Source organism: Colossoma macropomum, unplaced genomic scaffold (genome assembly GCF_904425465.1).
Source record: "Colossoma macropomum unplaced genomic scaffold, Colossoma_macropomum, whole genome shotgun sequence".
In the NCBI taxonomy this organism is placed as follows: Eukaryota; Metazoa; Chordata; class Actinopteri; order Characiformes; family Serrasalmidae; genus Colossoma; species Colossoma macropomum.
This window is the reverse complement of record NW_023494794.1, coordinates 27,137,396-27,158,016: the sequence shown is the minus strand read 5'-3', so window position 1 is coordinate 27,158,016 and position 20,621 is coordinate 27,137,396. Positions and strand designations below refer to the sequence as shown.

Genomic DNA, 20,621 nt, shown 5'->3' with positions numbered 1-20,621 from the left:
ACAGGCCCTTACAAAGTTTAATTAAACCAACTGTGGATGCGTTTGTCAGGGCAGGCTAGCTCAGTTGTAGACAGTTTCCAGTGTGTATCATATTACATATCCGCAAGTGTTTCTGATACAGAGTAAAATAAATACCAATATATACTGTATTGATTTTTTACCATAGTTCGGATGCTGTCTTGAGCCCCCAAACAGAGAAACACAGTTAGCCTCACCCTCAGTACAGATTAAACGCGAACAGCTTAGGAATAGCCCAAGAATACATGCTAATGTTGCTAACTGAATGAAAGCTGACAGCCTTCAAAATGAATGCTGTTCACTTTTTCATTTTTAGCCTCATTAGCATTACTGACTGAAATATCCCTTTAGATTATCCACAAAAAGCTTAACGCACAACATGTACACTGCTGTTTACAGTGTTGTTGCAGATTATTCCTCCACGCTAAAGCGTGTGTATAGAGTTCATATAGACCGTAATGTTACATTAACTCAGGTCACTTTCTGTAGCTACACAAAACATTTCAAATACAGAGACTCTCTGATTACTGGAGCGGGTTTGGCTTCATGGCTGAGTTTCTGAGCTTTGGCTATAAAGAACACACTAGAGTGTAAATCATGTTGAAACACTGTGTTTGTGAAAGTAGAAACACCTGCAGCCCCTGAAAACCTACATGCGCAGGACTGTGAAGAAGCTGCTGTGTGACAGTCTAACAGTCTAACATCTTACAGGCCAGAGATAATTAAAATAAAAAAAATAGAAAAATAATACCAAAAATATTAATTATAAAAAGCAACAATAATAATGTTTGTTTATTATTCATTTTATACATTATCATAAATATGCAATAATATTTATTATTACTTATATATATATATATATATATATATATATATATATATATATATATATATATAAACAAAAAAATAGAACTTAAGCAAAAAAATGCTAGAACTTAAATTAGTAAATTATTTATATTACCTTATTTTATGGTAATAGTGAAATTACAACAAAAATAATAGCTCTGTAATAATTCATTTTAATGTTGTTATTATGATTAATATACTATATAATACTACTACTAATACTAATAATAATAATAATAATAATAATAACAATAACAACAACAACACTAATACTAATGCTGTTGTTGTCTTTATTAATGCATTATTTGTCTTTTATTTTTTCTGTCTTTATTTATTTATTTATTTATTTTGTTATTATTATTATTATTATTATTATTATTATTATAACAGTGCAAATGATAGTAGTTAAGAAGTAAAATATTTATATTGTGTTATATCACCTTATTTTATGGTAATAGTGATATTACAGCAAAAAATTATAACACTGTAATAATTAAAATGTTGTTATTATGATCAAAAATAAATAATAATAATAATAATAATAATACAATTATTATAGTAATCCTGAGATCTCTAAAGTCCAGAAACAGAAAAACAGAAAAACTATCTTCCTCCTCTACCTGAATACTTTGTGCTTGCATTGCTTTGAACTACCAGAAATTAAGATAACAGTAAGCACTCTACCCCTCCCCCACACTACTGCTCAGACCCCTGCCTGATTGATGTATCTTATAGCGACGCTGGAGTAGGACCTGTTCTTCCTGCCAGTAACAAGGTGACCAGCCACCTCCTCAAGCCTCCCTCACTGATGGTGGCTGTAGAGAGGAGAAGCTGCTTTGAGGGAGCTGAAGATCTGCTCATCATAAAAGAGAGCAGAGCGAGGGGAGAGATGAGAGAGAGATAGAGGAGCAAGAGGGGGGGATGAGAGAGAGATAGAGATAGAGGAGTGTGAGAGGAGATGAGAGAGAGATAGAGATAGAGGAGCGTGAGGGGAGAGATGAGAGAGATAGAGATAGAGGAGTGTGAGGGGAGGGATGAGAGAGAGATAGAAATAGAGGAGCATGAAGGGAGAGATGAGAGAGAGGTAGAAATAGAGCAGAGCGAAGGGAGAGATGAGAGCGAGATAGAGATACCAGAGCGAGGGGAAGAGATGAGAGAGATAGAGACAGAAGAGCGTGAGGGGAGAGATGAGAGAGAGACAGAGATAGAGGAGCGTGAGAGGAGATATGAGAGAGATAGAGGAGCGTGAGGGGAGAGATGAGAGAGAGATAGAGATACCAGAGCGAGGGAAGATATGAGAGAGATAGAGACAGAAGAGCGAGGGGGAGAGATGAGAGAGAGGTAGAAATAGAGCAGAGCGAGGGGAGAGATGAGAGAGAGATAGAGATAGAAGAGTGTGAGGGGAGAGATGAGAGAGATAGAGACAGAGGAGCGTGAGAGGAGACATGAGAGAGATAAACACAGAGGAGCGTGAGGGGAGAGATGAGAGAGATAGAGACAGAGGAGCGTGAGGGGAGAGATGAGAGAGATAGAGACAGAGGAGAGTGAGGGGAGAGATGAGAGAGATAGAGACAGAGGAGCGTGAGGAGAGAGATGAGAGAGATAGAGACAGAGGAGCATGAGGGGAGAGATGAGAGAGATAGAGATAGAGGAGCTGTGAGGGCTTTGTTTACACGCTGATCTTTTCCATAAGTGAAGCGTTGGTTCTGCATGGCTGCCATTGTTTTCTCTCTGCTAAAGACCCCGTCAAAACAATTAATTTCCTCCTCTGCTTTAGTGAGCAATTAAACATGCTTCCCCCACGTAATTACCGCACACGCACCCAACACGGAGCGCAGGGGCCAGCAGTGCAGCAGCACATGTACCAGATTGATCGACAGTGCTCAGTCGCCAATAAGCCAGCTCAATAACATCAGCCAGATGTAAAGCTGGGGTGTGTTGACCTGATCTAGAGCACTCGCTATTAAGCAAAGCTTCCTTTAATGTGAGGGTGACTCAGAATACCTCAGACATGTTCTTCAGACTTGTAGGAAAAATGAAAAAACTCGTGCTTGTAAGTAATATGGTTTGGATATGAGGTTGGTTTGGTAGTAAATATCCTTTTGTGGCTTTTTGAAGACATTCAGCTGAATGCAGAAGGCATTTTGGGCGCTAGTCAAATTTTTTAAGTGAAAATAAGTGAACAGATCCTCTACGGAGAACACACGGCACATTTTATGCACAATTACTGTATATTTACTGTATTTATCTTACTGGGGAAAAAACAAAACACAAAATGTGTCCTGTGTTAAATTATGGCACATCCTATATGTTTTATTGTTCCGATATATTAAACTCAGCAAAATATCAACAAATAGAGATTGTGCACTTAAATATATAAACAAAATGCATATTTGAGTCTCTGTAGAGGACGTTTTAACTTTATTTAACTTATGCAGTAACTTTTGCACAGGCCAAATTATCATTATTTTTTTTTCCATTAGGTAAAATTCAACAAATAAACAGTAATTGTGCATTAAAATATGCAGACGTTAGAGGATGTGTTGACGTATTTTCACTTAGAAAACAAACAAAACATAATTTGACCGGGGCACTCAAACTTTTGCACACGACTGTATGAAGTGAACTTAACATGATGCTAGCACCCTACGACTTCAGAGGTTTAGAAAAATGCATATTTGAGGCTCCTTAGAGGATGTTTTAACTATTTTAACTTATTGTTATGCAGTAACTTTTGCACAGGCCAAATGATGTTTTATATTTTTTTTCCGTTATGTTAAATGTAACAAATGAACAGTAATTGTGCATTAAAATGTGCAGACGTTAGAGGATGTGTTGACTTATTTCCACGTAGAAAACAAACAAAACATAATTTGACCAGGGCGCTCAAACTTTTGCACACAACTGTATAAAGTGAACTTAGCATGATGGTAGCAATCTATGATTTCAGAGTTTTTGGAAAATGCATATTTGAGGCTCTGTAGATGATGTTTCAACTAATTTTCACTCAGAAAATCAAGAAAATTTGTAATTTGACCCAAACTTTTACGAACGACTGTAAATTAGCACACATAATTATTATTTTTTTTTCCATAAAATACTACTCTACTGCGCTGGACTGTGTCATTGACGATAAATAAAGCTAGTCAGATTTCAAACAGTAACATAGAATTTGCTGCAATGCTAGTGTTAGCTTGATTTCACACATCCAGTGTATCATAACAATACATTTATGGCATTTAACAGACGCTCTTATCCAGAGAGACTTTGGTCATTTTACACAGGTAGGTGAAGGTAGTGTTAGGAGTCTTGCCCAAGGACTCTTATTGGAATAGTGTGGGGTGCCTGCCCGGGTGGGGAATTGAACCCCATGCTACAGTGTAGAAGGCAGAAATGTTACCCACTGCACTATACCAACCACCACAATACAACATAAATATCCCTAAAAAATAATAATTTATCCAAATTTTGTGGGCATGTTACTGTTGTGTGATAGAATTTAGGTTGAATGGAATTTTCATCATTTTCTGTAAAATTTAGAATATCTGTCAAACCAACCTTGCAACAGTACAAAAGGATCAGTTTCTGTTGAAGCTCATGTTCTGACAGTGCACTCTTCACTCTTTCAGAGTATTAAAGTGAGCTGGCAGCCTCCCGCGGCCAACGCGCAGAACGGCTTCATCACGGGCTACAAAATCCGCTATCGTAAAACCGGACGGCGTGGCGAGCAGGAGGCCATCGAACCCAACAACCTCTGGTATCTCTTCACCGGTGAGTCTCTCTCTAGTCGCCTCCTTCCATCCATTTTTCAGTGCTCAGTACCTACTTGTCTTGGAGTAAGTCACTTCATTTTGGGGTTTTATGATAAGAGAGAAGTGCAGGGTATTAGATCCACTGCTTCTCGGTCTCTCTGCTGATTACGATCAGACCCTCCACTGTGGACCACCACCAAAGCCTTTCAAAGCACTTCAAATGCATGAAAAAGATGTCGATTTTTATTTTTCTTCATTGTGTGAGCCCAGCAGCTGCCCTTTACACTGCGTGCACATTTCACAATGAATGGACTGATAGAAAAGATTTTACATGAACTTATATCACGCGTGAAGAAGGTTTTTTAGACAGCATCAATATGTAAGTTAGCTTATTGATATTTGAACTATTGTCCGAAAGTTTGGCATCAATTATCAATAATGTAAAGCCATTATTTGTTGAAGATAAATGCACAGCAATTTGCAAAGGATTGAATGCAACCAGCCGAATTATGGTTTGTTGACTTTCAAAGTGAAAATAAGTCAATACATCCTCTAACTTCTGCGCATTTTAATTCATAATCATTGTTTATTTGCTGAATTTAACATATTAGAAAAAAACATACATTATAAAATGATCAGTAATCTTGCACAGGCCACATTTTATGTTTTTTCTATTATGTTAAATTCAACAAATAAACAGTAACATGCCCTTTTCACATTTCCACATTTTTTCTGCAGTAAGTAGTCGTTGCAGGCTAACTCTGCTTCCGCTAAAGCAATAACAATAGCAGCAACGATGAGTAGAGTGTGTACAGCTCACTCCAGTATTAGAGCTTGAAGCAAAAACAGCCTCACCTCAGTTTAGTGGTCTGTCAGCTGATGATGCGCAGAGAAAAACGAGTTTAGACAGTTAATAAAGGAATAAACTTTGTCATACGGAGTAAAAGAACCTCTGTGTCTGCATTTCACTGCTGACTAACGTTACACTGAATGCAGTTTGTGGTTTAAAGTTGCAGCTACAGCCGCTTTCAGAGGAACAGTTTTCATTTTCTCCCTCAAAGCTGTCAGTATCTGAGAGAGCGAGAGCTCGGCGGGGAGTAGATGTTCATTCACTGGAGCCAGTGTTTGTGAAAACCGTCTACAGTGGCCTACAGACCATGATGACCCGGCGCGCCCCCTGCTGGCATGTGTGCATGTTCAGCTTTTTGCCAACTACTTTTTTGACAGCAAGCTACTTCATCATCTCCAGCTAACATGGCTAATCTAGCATTTTGATTATAGTTATTTTCACCTCCATCGGTTTATCACTCTGTAGACGTGAGCTGACCTTACTATGCTCTGATAGCTGTAAAAGAGTTTTTCCACAAATCATTTATATCCTCTATTTAGTCTGGACTCCCACATTGTTGTGTGTTTGGTTCTCCAGCAGTTCTGGACACGTCCTCCACTTTCAATCTTGGCAACTACGACAAAGATCAAGTGGCTCACCTTTCTGTGGTGGCTGAAATGATACCAGCGCCTGTATTTCTGAGGTTAATAACTTTTCATAAGGCAATAGCAGAATTTGTTTTGTGCAGCAGCTACGCACTTCTGGCCTATTTTGCATTAAAATGTGCAGACATTACAGAACGTGTTGACTATTCACTCTGAAAAAATCAATAAAACGTCATTTGCCTGGGGTGCCAAAACTTTTGCACAGTGAATTTAGCATGCTGCTAGCACTCAGCAACTTCAGAGGTTTGGAGTAATTAGTAGGAAGCTGGAAGAACATGAAGAAATGTTGGATCTAGTGCCTAGAATGATTTCACAGTAACTGGGAAAACTATAGTATATCACTGTTGTCGGAAGAAAACCTTTTATCTCCATTTTTGACGTTTTTCTGTTTTTGAGATAATTTGAAAAAGCCTCTTACCCTTTGCATTGTATGTAAATTTCAGGATGAATGGGCCAAAAGAAACGGCCTGAAATGACTTGGAAAAAAGTCTGGTTCCATTGACTTACATTAAAAGTAAAGTAGGTTTTTTCCTTCTCCTGTAAAGTTACCATTTTGGAGATACGAGGTTTTCTTCCAACAATAGCGATATTTAGAATTAAGTTAGAATCCAGTTAATCCAGAATATAATCCAGAATACCTTGTATTTTACAAGTGCTAATCAAACCTCAAGGCAGACAAGTTGACAGAAAATACATATTTGTATAAATATTGAACACATTTTATTGTCTATAGTTCAAATTATTCCCGACTACACTGTATAAGTTATTACTGAATATTAAAATGACAGGTGGTTGCAAACTTTTGGACAGAATTAGCATACAGACAGTCCTTTGTTAGCAGCAGCAGTTCTGCACATCGCTAAGACTTACAGATCGTTAGAGAATTCTGAATCTCAGAGTACATCAGGAATTCATGCCGCTGTATCACAGCTGCGCTAAAGGGATGTATTATTTATATGACGACGTGATGTCGTGCCAGCAGCTTGGACAGCAGCTTAACCACAGCTGAGAGAGACGCTAGTTGTGGTTAGAGTAAGTCAACGTCCAAAGACCCAAACATCGCTAGCATTAAGAGTGGAAAGGCCTGCCTCTTAGAACGTTATGCGGATGGAGAGAAGACTTTGTCTTTTGAAAGCTAACAACAAAAAGCTGCCTTGTTTTTAAGTTTCATGGATGATGAGAGCGAAACAGAAAGAAATCCAGACACCAAGTCGATTAGCTGCAGACTAGCTGCTTTCAGTCTGATTGAGTCACTTCATTTGGTATTTTTATATGTATTCTATGGAGCCCAAACCTGCGTTAGCATTAGCAACGTTAAGCTTCACAGTTGGCTACATTTGTGTAAAGTCTAGGTTTAAGTCTAAACACGACAGCCAGAGGTTTCACAAAGAGCAACAAATGAACTGTTCATTCATTTTTTGTTGTTTGGTAATATTAATATGTTTTCAAGTGGCTGTGTGGAGTTGTTGGTATGCTGGTCAGTACAAGTTGATATGCTGGTCACCACTATAACCAGCAAATGCTGTGTTTTGGATGCTGGTATTCTGGTCAGTAGATGTTGGTATGCTGGTAAGCAGTAAAACCAGCAAATGTTGTGTTTTGGATGATGGTTTTCTGGTCAGTAGCAATAGAAGTGATACGCTGGTCACCAATGAAACCAGTATATGTTTTGTTTTGGATGCTGGTATGCTGGTCAGTACAAGTTGATTTGCTGGTCACCAGTCAAACCAGCATATGCTATGTTTTGGATGGCGGTCTGCAGGTCAGTACAAATTGATATGCTGGTAAGCAGTAAAACCAGCAAATGTTGTGTTTTGGATGCTGGTTTTCTGGTCAGTAGCAATAGAAGTGATACGCTGGTCACCAATGAAACCAGTATATGTTTTGTTTTGGATGCTGGTATGCTGGTCAGTACAAGTTGATTTGCTGGTCACCAGTCAAACCAGCATATGCTGTGTTTTGGATGGCGGTCTGCAGGTCAGTACAAATTGATATGCTGGTAAGCAGTAAAACCAGCAAATGTTGTGTTTTGGATGCTGGTTTTCTGGTCAGTAGCAATAGAAGTGATATGCTGGTCACCAGTGAAAACAGCATATGTTTTGTTTCGGGTGCTGGTAAGCTGGTCAGTACAAGTTGATATGCTGGTCACCAGTCAAACCAGCATATGCTGTGTTTTGGATGCTGATATGCCGGTCAGTAGATGTTGATAATACTGGTAATATGGGCTAGCCTTAGCAGCACTGCTTTGGAGCTAGCCACGTCTGTAGTAAGGAAAGTGAAATCCAGCCAAACTGAGCTTTTGCAAAGAGCAATAAATGCACTGTCTTTGTATTTTGTTGCTTACTAACATTAATGTTGTCCAGTGATTACATGAAGTTTGGTACCTGAGCCCAAAACTGTGCTAGCATTAGCATTAGCAATAGCAATCCTTTTAGCTATTTATATGTGAAGTCGTCTTGAAGTATTCTTTCAGTTTCCTTAACAGAAACCAGTTCTGACAGGTGTTTTAGAGCTTTAGGTGGCTAAATCCAGCCTGACTCAAACCCCCTTTGAACAGAAAAGCGTTTAATAAAGACAACATTATTTGATAACACAGGAATTTTCTCTCAATTCTCTTGAAGGTTGTACTTCAGCGATAAGCACAAGTTATCATTTTTTATCATTAGCATTCAAGCAAAACTGAAGGAGGTTTTTCACTCAGATGAGGCAGCCTGCAGAAACTGAGAAAGATAAAAGCTTTTTAGGGGGGAATTATCACAGCTGAAGAAAATTCACAGGCTCTTGTATCAGTGAAGGGCAATAAAGCCTTGAGGCCCAAAGGCTCCCCTGCAGAATGGAATAAAAAATTTTCCCACACATGCAACTGAATGCAAGTTTGAAAACGTATGCATGCGAGGACTGAACAAAATTGTTTGAGATAAATATTGCAATATTTGAAAAAAAATGAAAAAGGAATGAATATCTACCCAGATAAACTATTCCCAAATAGTTATTTTCCGCAAGCTAAATGCAGGCCATGGAATCAGGGGGTCATTTACTGGGGCAGTCAGAGTAGGAGCCTGGCCGCTTCCTATTTCCCTCGTTATATCAAAAACAGGACTGCAGAACAGCAGAGGGCGAGTCCTCAATGAATGGGAGTGAATGGAGCTCAATGGATAAAAACGAAAAATCAAAATAGCTTCTAATCACTCGCCCAGAACTTTACTCTGGTGCCAGGCTTGGCTGATCATCAGTGATTTGGTCATAGTGCCATGTTTTGGTTGGGGACTCATTATTATGTTATATTACATCATATTATTGCTATATATTGTCAGTGTCAGAAGACAAGATTGTATCCCTGAAAAAAAAGTAATGTTTAATGGAAGTAACGACAGTCTCTATTGGTCCATTCATCATGAAAGGTTCACGCAATGTGAAGGGCAGCTGGTGTTTTTTTAGATGTTGTGTTTTGTCCTGATTGCAGCAGTAAAACATAGTAAAGATCAGCTTGTAATATTTCTTTCCAAAATTATTTGTGTTTGTTGGATCTTGTAAACACTTTGTTCCTGCAAACTGTCTGCGATTGGCCAGGATGCTCAATTTGTATGCCTTTTACATCCAGATGCATAGATCTAAACCACTGTTTCTATCTCTGGTAACGCTGGGCTACATACGTCCAGAGAGGCCATGAGGTAGTTGTAACAAAGTTGTTATCTTGAAATAATGAGTTAATTATCTTGTGATCTTGGCATAAAGCTGTATCTTGAAATATTGAGTTAATTATCTTGTGATCTTGAGATAACAAAGTTGTCATCTTGAAATAACGAGTTAATTGTCTTCTTATCTCCGAAAAACAAAGTTGTTATCTTGAAATAATGAGTTAATTGTCTTGTTATCTTGAGATAAAGTTGTTATCTTGAAATAACAAGTAAATTATTCTATCTTGAAATAATGTGCTCATTTTCTTGTTATCTCGAGATAAAAGTTTTATCTTGAAATAACAAGTTATCTTGTTATCTCGAGATAACACAGTTGTCTTAAAATAATAAGTTCATCATCTTGTGAAGTTGTTGTCTTGAAATAATAAGTTCATTATCTTGTGATCTCAAGATAACAAAGTTGTTATCTTGAGATCACAATAAAATTAACTAGTTATCTCAAGATAACAATCCGGAAAGTTCTAGCAACAGCTCATGGCCTCTCCGGACCTCCGTATTGGGCTGAACTGGTTTGAGTGTCCTGAGTGTGTTTCTGTTTGATGTGTCTTCCCTTCATTGTTTATTTGTTTCTTTGCACTATAAGCCTCTCTTCCCATATATGACGTCCCTTTATCCCTATAAAACCCTTAAAGGATGAAAGAAACAATTCCGTGTGAAAGAGAACGACAAAAAGATGATCCAGCAACATGCAGTAGTTTGTTGACATGTAATTTTTGCCAAGGTATCACTTTCTAATAGCTTAGAACCCGTTTTTTTATTCCAGTCCATCGTAACGCTGTCGGTATAATCCATGTGGAAGGTTAGCGCTCGGCTGTCATTTGATCTTCTCTCAGCCAGAATTCCATGCATCTTAAGGAGGTCAGGCACACAGCATACAGACACAAACAGGATTTGTTGTCTTAGCCGTAGCCGCGAGGCAGCGAGAGAGGCCAGCGTCTCTGACAGACACGAGCTCATTCTGATGCGCCGGTGTTTATTTGAATAGGGATTTCTGAATTTGGATGAATATAATATTCATTTCCATTATTCCCTTGATGATATCTTGCTAAGTTTCCATTTCCGAAGGGATTCATTTCACGGTGGCGTTCGCGTGCGCTATGCTAATTCCTGACACTCTGGGGTATTCAGAGACGAGCGTGCCCCGCCGGAATAATTGCTGTTTTGTATCTGAGTCGATGATGGAAATGCACGGTGATCTGTCGAGATGAGGCCGCGAGACCTTGTTTACCTTCCCGCCTTGAATGATGGTGTTTACTAATTACAATCCCGAATGCTAATCTCTCGCGCTAGCTTCGTTATCTCTTCGTCATCCATTTTCTCTTCTTCCTCTCGCTGTCTCGCTCTCTCTTTCTCGCTCTCTTGCTCTCTCTCTTTATCTCTTTTTATCCATCCTTCTTTCTCTTTTTTCTTTCTCTCTCTCTCTCTCTCTCCCTCGCTCACTGCCTTTCTCTCTCGATCTCTCTCTCTCTTTTCCTTTTCATCCATCATTCTCTCTTTTTTCTTTCTGATTCTCTCTCTTTCTCCTTGTTCTTTCTTTCTCTTTCATGCTGCTTCTTCTTTCTTTTCACTCTCTCTTTACACCTTTCTTTTTCCTTCTCCCTTTCTCTCTGTTTTTCCTCTCTTTTCCTCTCTTTCTCTCACTCCCTTCTCTTTCTCACTCGCTCTCTTTTTTATCCCTCTTTTGCTCTCTCTTTATCTTTTTTCTCTTTCCGTCTTTCTCTCTCTCTTTCTCCTCTTTACATCTTCTTTCTCTCTCGTTCTCTCTTTCTTGCTCTCTTACTCTCTCTATCTCTTTTTATCCATCCTTCTTTGTCGTTTTTCTCTGTCTCTTACACTCTCTCACTTTCTCTCTCTCTTTACCCTCTTTTGCTTTCTCATCTCTTTTTTCTCTCTCTCTCACTTTTTGTCTCTTTCTCTTTCTCTTTTTCTTCCACATTCTCTCTCATTCTTTCTCCCTCTCTTTGCCCCGTCTCTCTCTTTCCTTCTCTTTCTTTATTTCTCTCTCATGCTGCCTTTTTCTTGCTTTCTCACTCTCTCTTTATTGCTCTCTTATCTCTTTCTATTCCTTGTTTTTTCGTTCTTTTTTTCTTTCCCTCTCTCTCTTTCTCGCTCTTTTGTTCTCCCTCTTTATCTCTCCCTCTCTTCACCATCTCTCTGTCTCTCTCTCGTTCACAGGGCTGGAAAAAGGCAGCCAGTACAGCTTCCAAGTGGCGGCCATGACAGTCAATGGCACGGGTCCGAGCAGTGAATGGTTCACAGCCGAAACCCCAGAAAACGACCTCGATGGTGAGTGAGATTAAATAAACACACACAAAACACATCCCGGTTTCCCGCTTTAGCATCCCAGACGTTCCCGCTAACTCCCGGAGGCTACGCAAAAACCCATTAGCAGAACATACATTAGCCCCTCCCCCACCCCCTCAGCACATGTAAGATGATTAAATATTTACACTGGAATGGTCGACCCGATGTGTTGATGTAGTACTTCAGCAATGTGTGCATTTCAACTGGCAAATGAGCCTAGCCTAGCGGTGCGGACGCTGGCCGGCCGCTTTCAGCCCCCGCCTAAGAGCGAGCCGAGCTTTCATACTGATCACAAAGCAGCTGTTCTGGGCTGCTTCCAATTCCCCTTCATCTTCCAGGGCCCTTTTGGACGCCTCCGCTGCCAATCTGTTCTCATAAGTGTGTTAGCAAGCGCGAGCGATGCCAGGGCTGTTCCAGAGACCAGTCGAGAGCGACGTGTCGAGTAAGAGTGAAACGGCTATGAGTAACTGAGTCTAAAACGCTAACAGAAGCCTTTTGGCTCATGCCAGAGGCCACACAGATGATTTTGATTGCATACATCAGTAGTCATCTGCAGGGACGGATTAGCTGGAGCTTGGGCGACACTTATTTTACAAACCTATCCCATTGGAATATCATGTGTCAGGCTTGACAAAGTGAAGACACCGTGTTTTATGGGTGAGAGGCCATCGTGGTAATGATAGTCAGTCTAGGCTGGTCCAGAATAGTTGAATGAATCTTCCTCTCCTACTTTCTTTCCTTGATTTTGGCTGATCTGTAGCCGGCTTACATGAGAATCTGCAGGTCTGCCTTTGGCATGCCCCTGTCCCCCGGGCCCCAATGATGGCCACGAGAGCTGGCAGGAAGGCGGGGCCCAAACTCAGAGTTAGGACGAACCCCCTGCGAGGATGGCAGGGAGAGGAGAGCAGCGAGTGAGTGAGGGGTGGCACGACGGTCCCGAGCCCCGCCTCCTGGGTGCCACCTCCGATCCGATGAGCACATGCCATACTGCCATTTCAAAGATCAGAGCAAAATCAATCCAGATAGAAAAGGAGAATTATTCAGTTATTTGGACACAACAGCATGTAGGAAGCATCACAGAGAGAGTGTGGATAGACATTAAGCTCAAGCCCATTTTATACATGTAATTATGTAGATTTAAGGCAATACAACTGTCAGCATCTAAGCTAGAATCAGCTATTCCCAAATGCCTCTTGGGCCCTAGAATGTAACTGCTGCGCCATTTAAGGTAGAGCAGAAAATTCCACCTTAAGAGTCTTAGCTTCAAATTTAAGGTGAGGCATGCGTTGATACTATTACTGTCTATCAGCAACCCTAATGATTTACATTTATGGTATTTGGCAGACGATGTCATCCAGAGTGACTTACAATTTGATCGTTTTACACAGGTAGGTGAAGGTCATGTTAGAAATCTTGCCCAAGGACTCTTATTATGTGGTTGGAATAGTGTAGTGGGTAACACCTCTGCTTTTTACTCTGTAGACTGGGGTTCAATCCCCTGTCTGGGTAAGCACCCTATACTATACCAACAAGAGTCCTTGGGCAAGACTCCTAACACTACCTTCACCTACCTGTGTAAAAAATGATCAAATTGTAAGTCGCTCTAGTTGCCCATTTTGATGTCATTTCACCTCAGCCAAGATTTTTTATGCTGACTTGAAAATAATCTATGTAGGTTTGTGTCAGTTGTCAAGAAAGTAAAGAAATATGTAAAAAAACAAAGTCCTCCAAATGATTAAAGTATATATTTTAAGTATTGGCATCTTCTTCTGCCAAAAAAAGTAGTTCCACTAAATGACATGTAAAATGATCACTGCTATTTGCGAGCCTTCGGTGGTCAGTGGTCTGGAAAAAAAAGAAAATGCTGTAATCAGATTAAACAACACTGAATGCTTTTCAAGCCATCAGACCGTGTGGTCAGAACTGACTGTTGTACTTTGTGCCCGCAAAATGTCTTTGTTCTCTCCAGAAACTCAAGTCCCGAACCAGCCGAGCTCTCTGCATGTCCGTCCGCTCCCCAACAGCATCATCATGAGCTGGACACCCCCACTGAACCCCAACATCCTGGTCAGGGGCTACATCATTGGGTATGGGGTTGGCAGCCCTTACGCTGAGACGGTTCGAGTGGACAGTAAGCAGCGATACTACTCTATTGAAAACTTGGGTAAGTGGTCACAACAATTGCTTTCACTAAACAAAAACCTCAATAAGCTTAAAGGCTTTGTTCACTGTTTTTGGGGTTTAAAAACGGAATAACATCAGATCACAATGACTGGACAGGGCTACATTTTTGCTGACCAGCTTTCTTGCCTCTCCAAGGCATTATTTCTCTTCACTTAAGCTAATACGTTCATTTAGCCCTTAAAGGGCCTTTCTAGTCTAACACTAGAGCTTCATATGTTGCTTATTATGTATTATTATGAATGTTTATTATGCAGTTTTCTGTAGTACAGTATCAAAATTCATGATTTTATATCATTTTCATATTTGTGTTCATTGGTGTTCTTCTCAGAAATACAGGACTCTGTCTACAATATCCACCATTCACTATGTAAATATGTCAAACAATCATTGAGAATCCCTGTGGTGACTGCTAGCCAGCTACTGACCAATAGGCTAATAAATACAACCATGCTATCATTAGCATTATTCTTATCTATATCTATATCATCTACATTCCCACACAAAAATGGGCACTTTCAGGCAGAGAAAAGTCAAAATGAAAGTATATAAATAACTGATCACTTTGCTAACTTTAGTTTTTAGCTTGTCTTCCTTATCTGATGAGCCATTCCTGTTGTTTGAGCAAACTTCTTCATTGTTAACGATAATTTGAAGACAGTTACTACAGTTATATGGTTATAAGATTAGCCACCTAGCAGTATTGTTTAGCTACCTGCTTTCCTTCTACATTCACCAGCTAACACAAGAAAAATAAAAGCATTTAAAAACTAGTCTTTAATCTGGAAAATCCCACTCTAGAAACTACTTCAGTGCTCTTGTAGGATGCGAGTAGAGGTGTTTACAACAGGTATATTGATGATTACAATCATTGAGAATCCCTGTAGTGCCAACCAATCCTGACTGCTAGCCAGCTACTGACCTATAGGCTCATAAATACAACCATGCTAGCAGTAACATTGTTCTTACTTCAGTTGCAAGTAGTAAATAATAAAGAAAACAGCATCTTCATCTATATTTAACACAAAAAGGGCACTTTCAGCCAGAGAAAAGCAGCCGAAGTTAAAGTATATAAATAACCGATCGCTTTGCTAACTTCAGGTTTTAGCTTGTCTTTCTCATCTGACGAGCCATTCCTGTTGTTTGAGTAATCATCTTCATTGTTAATGATGATTTGAAGACAGTTATTACAGTTATATGGTTATAATAAGATTCATCACCCAGCAGTATCGTTTAGCTACCTGCTTTCCTTCTACATTCGCCAGCTAACACAAGAAAAATAAGACGCTGCTGTTGGAAGAAAACCTTGTATCTCCATTTTTCAGTTTTTGACATAATGTGAAAATACCTGTTGTCCTTTACATTGTGTGTAAATTTCATGATCAGTGAACTAATAGAAATGACCCAAAATGGCTTGGAAAAAAGTCTGGTTCCATTGACTTCCATTAAAAGTAGAGTATGTTTTTACCTTCTCCTGTAAAGTTACCATTTTGGACATATGAGATTCTGGTCTGACAGCAGAAAAAAACCTTTAAAAAACAGTCTTTAAACTGGAAAATCTCACTCTAGAACTACTGCGGTGCCCTTGCAGGATGCGAGTAGACATGTTTACAAGAGATATAGTGATGGTTAGGTTTTTCATATTGTCCAGTCTCCCTTTTAGATTGTGTTGAAACAGACAGCCAGTGTTGGACTGAATTGCAATGCTAGTAGATCCGATTTATCCGATTTATTATAGGCTTAGGTTTAATCTGGGTCTGGGAAATGGGCCAAAAGTCTCCTAAGTCAGTCCTTACTGCTGTAAAACACATACATAGCTTTATATAGGTAGCTATACACATTCGATAGACAGTATTATTAATATGTCTGCTGTTTTCCTGTTTCCCATCTGCTATTATTAAAAGTCTCTAACAGGTTAAAAAGTAAAGTAGTGAAAAGATTTGAAATGAAAACCACACTGGATGTGTTGTTACAAGGTTGAGTAGAAGAAGAAGACAGTAATTTGTGAAGTGACTGTTTGGCGGTTGGGCAACTGTCGGACCCTATTGAGAGCGTAATCTGTAAGGGCTTTGTGTTGGGATTGAGCGGCCGTGCCACGACTTCTTTTGTGTTCGAGACTAACCTAGAGGGCTGCATTGGACCTAAAGCAGCGTACTGGACTGGAGGGGCTGTATTGGACGAAACTGAATGGCTGCTCAAGGCTAATTTACACAGCACACACACTCACTGCTCACAGGAGGCTAATGGGAAATGTCTGGGCTGACTTTATCTCTGCCTGCCAGACCGTGCATGTGTGTGTGTGTGTGTGTGTGTGTGTGTGTGTGTGTGTGGTACAGTCTGAGGAAATAGGTTTGTCTCTGCTAACTAATAGGCATGTTCAGTGCTGGCTGTGAATACAATTGTCCAAAATGCGCAACGTCCACTTTGAGGTCAGTCAGGAGGCTCAAAAAGACTGTGTTTTTGGAGGCAGACTTGATACTAAGCAGTCTAATATAGTCCATGTCAGTGGTCTCAACACAAATTACCTGGGACTACTGGCTTGGTGGTCTCCAAGGTGGACAAGTTGAATAAAATGAAGGGGGAAAAGGTGTTTCATTCTTTTTTAAGCATAAATTACTATTTAAAGAATGAATAACTAAACAAAACTGATGTTAATTTTTCCGAAAATGAATATTGACCGTTTTTTTTTACCGTTTTACTGTTTTTAGTGAGGTCAAAGAAAGTGTGCTTACTTTGAGTGTTATTCTTTTGACCCATTAAGTGTCTGTGATGTTCTGGAATAATATGCTGTTTGTGGCTGTCAGTACAAACAAATGAAGATGAAATTAATGCAAGAGCAGCAGTGCTGCAAGCATAAATGGTGCACAGCTTCAAACAACAACATGTAAATGTGACTCCTTAAAAAAGCCCAGTTGTTAGAATTGAAATCTGCCCATAAATTGCAACCGAATGATGAACTGCCAGTTGAACATCACTGTTTGTTCCTAACAGACTCACTTTAACTAGTTTACACATTAGATTCTCTTTATAACTGGATTCGGCCCTCACCAGCAGGCTGAGGTCAACAGAAAACTAACCAGCTAACAAGCTAACACTACTCTAATACAAACTTCAAGTTCAAGCCTTTAAATAAAGCATTGCTCAGACATACAGGAATGCCTGTTACAAGCTTAAAATGTCCATATTTAACCTAGAGATGAGATAAAACTTGTATAATGCACTGAGCTAACGCTGCTAGCTTGACGCTAACATAGCTGTCTACCGTGGTGAAAATACAAGGAGCATTACTGAAGCGCTGGCTTATAAAACAGGCTTAATAATCCATTCATAAATGAATTCTGGCAGTTATCTGACTAAAGTGGATGTAAACAGCATACTCTGATTTCTTAGATTAGATTAGAAATCATAATAAATCTCATAAAGAGAGCTGGATTTTTAGCTTTTAGCTTTTGTCAGTGCATGTGTACCCTTACTCTGATTTCTTTCATTTTCCTCAGTCTGGGCATGTGCAAGAACAGAGCGGTGTCCCAGAATTAGCAAGTAAAGTTTATCACAGCACTCACCAAAACACTTATGGAGCGATGCTGAAACAACTACATGCTTGATAAAGTATAGAATTTAACTATTCTTCATCTTTTACATGATTTATATTAATATTTTTCGTTAAAGTGACTCGGTATTTAAAAAAAAGCTGTGGCATGACGATGAATGTTACGTTACGTTTACATCACGTCTTCTTCTGTGGGTTTATTGGCTGGTTGCAAAGCAGAAATCTGATTACTGCCTGACTCATGTAGACCCAGAGTTTCCCCATTATCTGATTACCCAAGTGCATGTAAACGCGTTGATCAGATTACAGACAAAATCTGATTTTCTGCAGCTATCGGATTATTAGGTGCATGTAAACACTCACTGCTGTGTAGTGCCATTGATTTATCTCTACCTGTACCTGAATCTCAGTGGAAACACAATTAAAAGGTTTAAATAAAATGACTATTATTGATATTTTCACTTATTACCACATTTCTATCATGTGAGGATGTTATAAGCGTTTAACGTAAACATCTGTTAATGCTTCACCAGATGTTCTATCCATAAATTGCTCACAGGCTCATCGGGCACAAGAATAAGATGAGTGTACTCTCTATATCTTTCCACATGTAGACAAAAACAACTTGGACACAGGGGATAAAATGACAACAGGTCCTCAGCCGGTCACTGTGTGAGGTGTGTGGACGCTCTTAAGTCTGAGAGCAAATGTAAAATCCATTTACATCTTTCATTTCAAATGTAAACACTGCAAAAAAGAGAGAGAGAGAGAAGGAATGTGTGAGGAAGTGAGTGTGTGTACACATGTTTGTGTGTATGTGAGTGCCAGGTTGTGTGTGTGTGTGTGTGTGTGTGTGTGTGCATGTCTGGCTTCGACTAAGCTTTTAAGACCGCAAATAAAGGCAATAAACGATTGGGGCTTATCTCTGCACAGACTGCAGCTTGTCTGAGTTTATATTAGATCTGCCTTATTGTTAATTTAGGTTCCGCTGTACTTCGCACGTGACCTTTCACTGACCCCTGCTAAAGATGTGATTAGGGATAATACGGCACGGTTTTTCCTTTTTCTACTGCGAGACCTTTCAGTAACTGTGAGAAACACTGCAGAACTTTCATGTCGGTCCATGTTAATTTATTTTCACTTAGAAAATCAGCAGAGCGTAATTTCACCAGGGGTGCCCTTACTTTAGTGTCATGATATTTTATGATGAAGTGTAAAACAGTATGGCTTACACACTTCAAATGTCCCTGTTTCAGTCAGAAGTTGTGTCAAACCCAGGCTGAATCCCAAACAGCTCTGTACTCCCTAAACAGTGTTCTAGCTATGGAAGTTTAGAGGTTCTAGCATCTACAGCCAAACAGTGCATCATGTATCGAGTGTGGATGTGTCTGAGTCCCAAATGACTGTTTATTAGTTGTATTTTGCTCTGTTGGGCTGCAGGATCCAGTATTTAAACTCCTATGTAGTGCACTATGTAGGGAGCAGGGAGCTGTTTGAGATTCAGCCCCAGCGTGAGAAGAGGGCTCCGCTGGATTGGTGCTAAATAAGATTCACGGTGGTAATTTGGTGACCAAAAAGTGCTTATATAGGAAAAGTTTATGCAATAAACAGTGCTGTGATATCATATGTTCACTGTTATACAACAAAAAGGTAAAAAATTCATGAAATGACCGCAATATACAGCAATGGCCAACTGGTTGCTTAGCATCGATACCATACTCTAAAGGAACTACATTTTTGGGGGGAAGTACTTGTTTATGTCGATTATTATTAATAATAACTTAAATAATTTTCTAAAAATTTGTGTATTTTATCATAGTTTCTGTTGGCTGCTGTTTTATTAAAGGCAATAAGACCCTTGAGGCCACGCATTACAGTGATTTTATCACAGGGAAGGGAGTTTTAGGCACTCCGCTTTGCGTCGAGCCAAAGAACAACTTTCCCATGATAAAATCGCAGTAACACACAGCCTCTCATGGCTTAATGATTTACTATCACATATGAGATGCGTCTGCACTAGCTGTGTTTTGCATTGTTTATTTTGTGGGCGGAGTCAGTAGTGTAAAACTAAAGCACAGTATAGTTTGTCTTTAAATGAAACATGGAAGAGTTGCAGCATTTGTTTACATCAGTATGCATGTAAAATGAATACATTCACTTTCATACTGAATTGCCATGAACACTAATAATTAGTATTATTGTTACGTTCTATTTTTACTCTTATTGTTAGTAAAATAAATTATATTAGCCGAGCATTTTATTAGGTTGTTAATATATTTACACACACACTCCTACCTGATGTGATGTTGATTCTACAGATAAGGTAAAGATTAAACTGATGAATAATAAAACTGAAATTTGCATGCGCTCATTTAACAATCGCTCATATCTCCATTTCTGTCGTTTTTTTGTAACGTTTAACCAAAAATCAGTCGCTCACGGATTGAAAATACAAGGAGGGTTTTAGTGGTAGATTCAGGGACATACAATGTAGTCAGAGAACAGGCGTGGGTCAGTTCCAATAAACACAACAGAGTCACAATGGCGAACATAACAGACAAGGGCAAGTCCAAAAACGTCAGAAAAACAGGCAATAGGTCAAAATCAGTAATCCAAGAAAACAGGCAAAAGTACAAAAGGGCAGATCCAAAAAGCAGAGTCGAAGAAAAACAAGCAAAAGGTCCAATACATGAAAATATCAACGGGAATGAACGCTCAGTAGTTTCACAGGGAAAGCAATACCTCACAACTAACAATGGCTAAAGCCCAGGCTTATAA

General features: G+C 39.4%; 1 protein-coding gene across 1 annotated transcript in view; it reads left to right on the top strand.

Moving 5' to 3' along the window:
• The window catches only part of dcc (DCC netrin 1 receptor), a 400,188-nt gene that overhangs the window by 300,326 nt on the left and 79,241 nt on the right, over positions 1–20,621 (top strand). Inside the window, exons 13-15 of the mRNA XM_036580725.1 lie at positions 4,494–4,635; positions 11,984–12,094; positions 14,082–14,276. Coding sequence (XP_036436618.1) covers positions 4,494–4,635; positions 11,984–12,094; positions 14,082–14,276 — 448 coding nt within the window. The remainder of the gene's footprint in view (positions 1–4,493; positions 4,636–11,983; positions 12,095–14,081; positions 14,277–20,621) is intronic.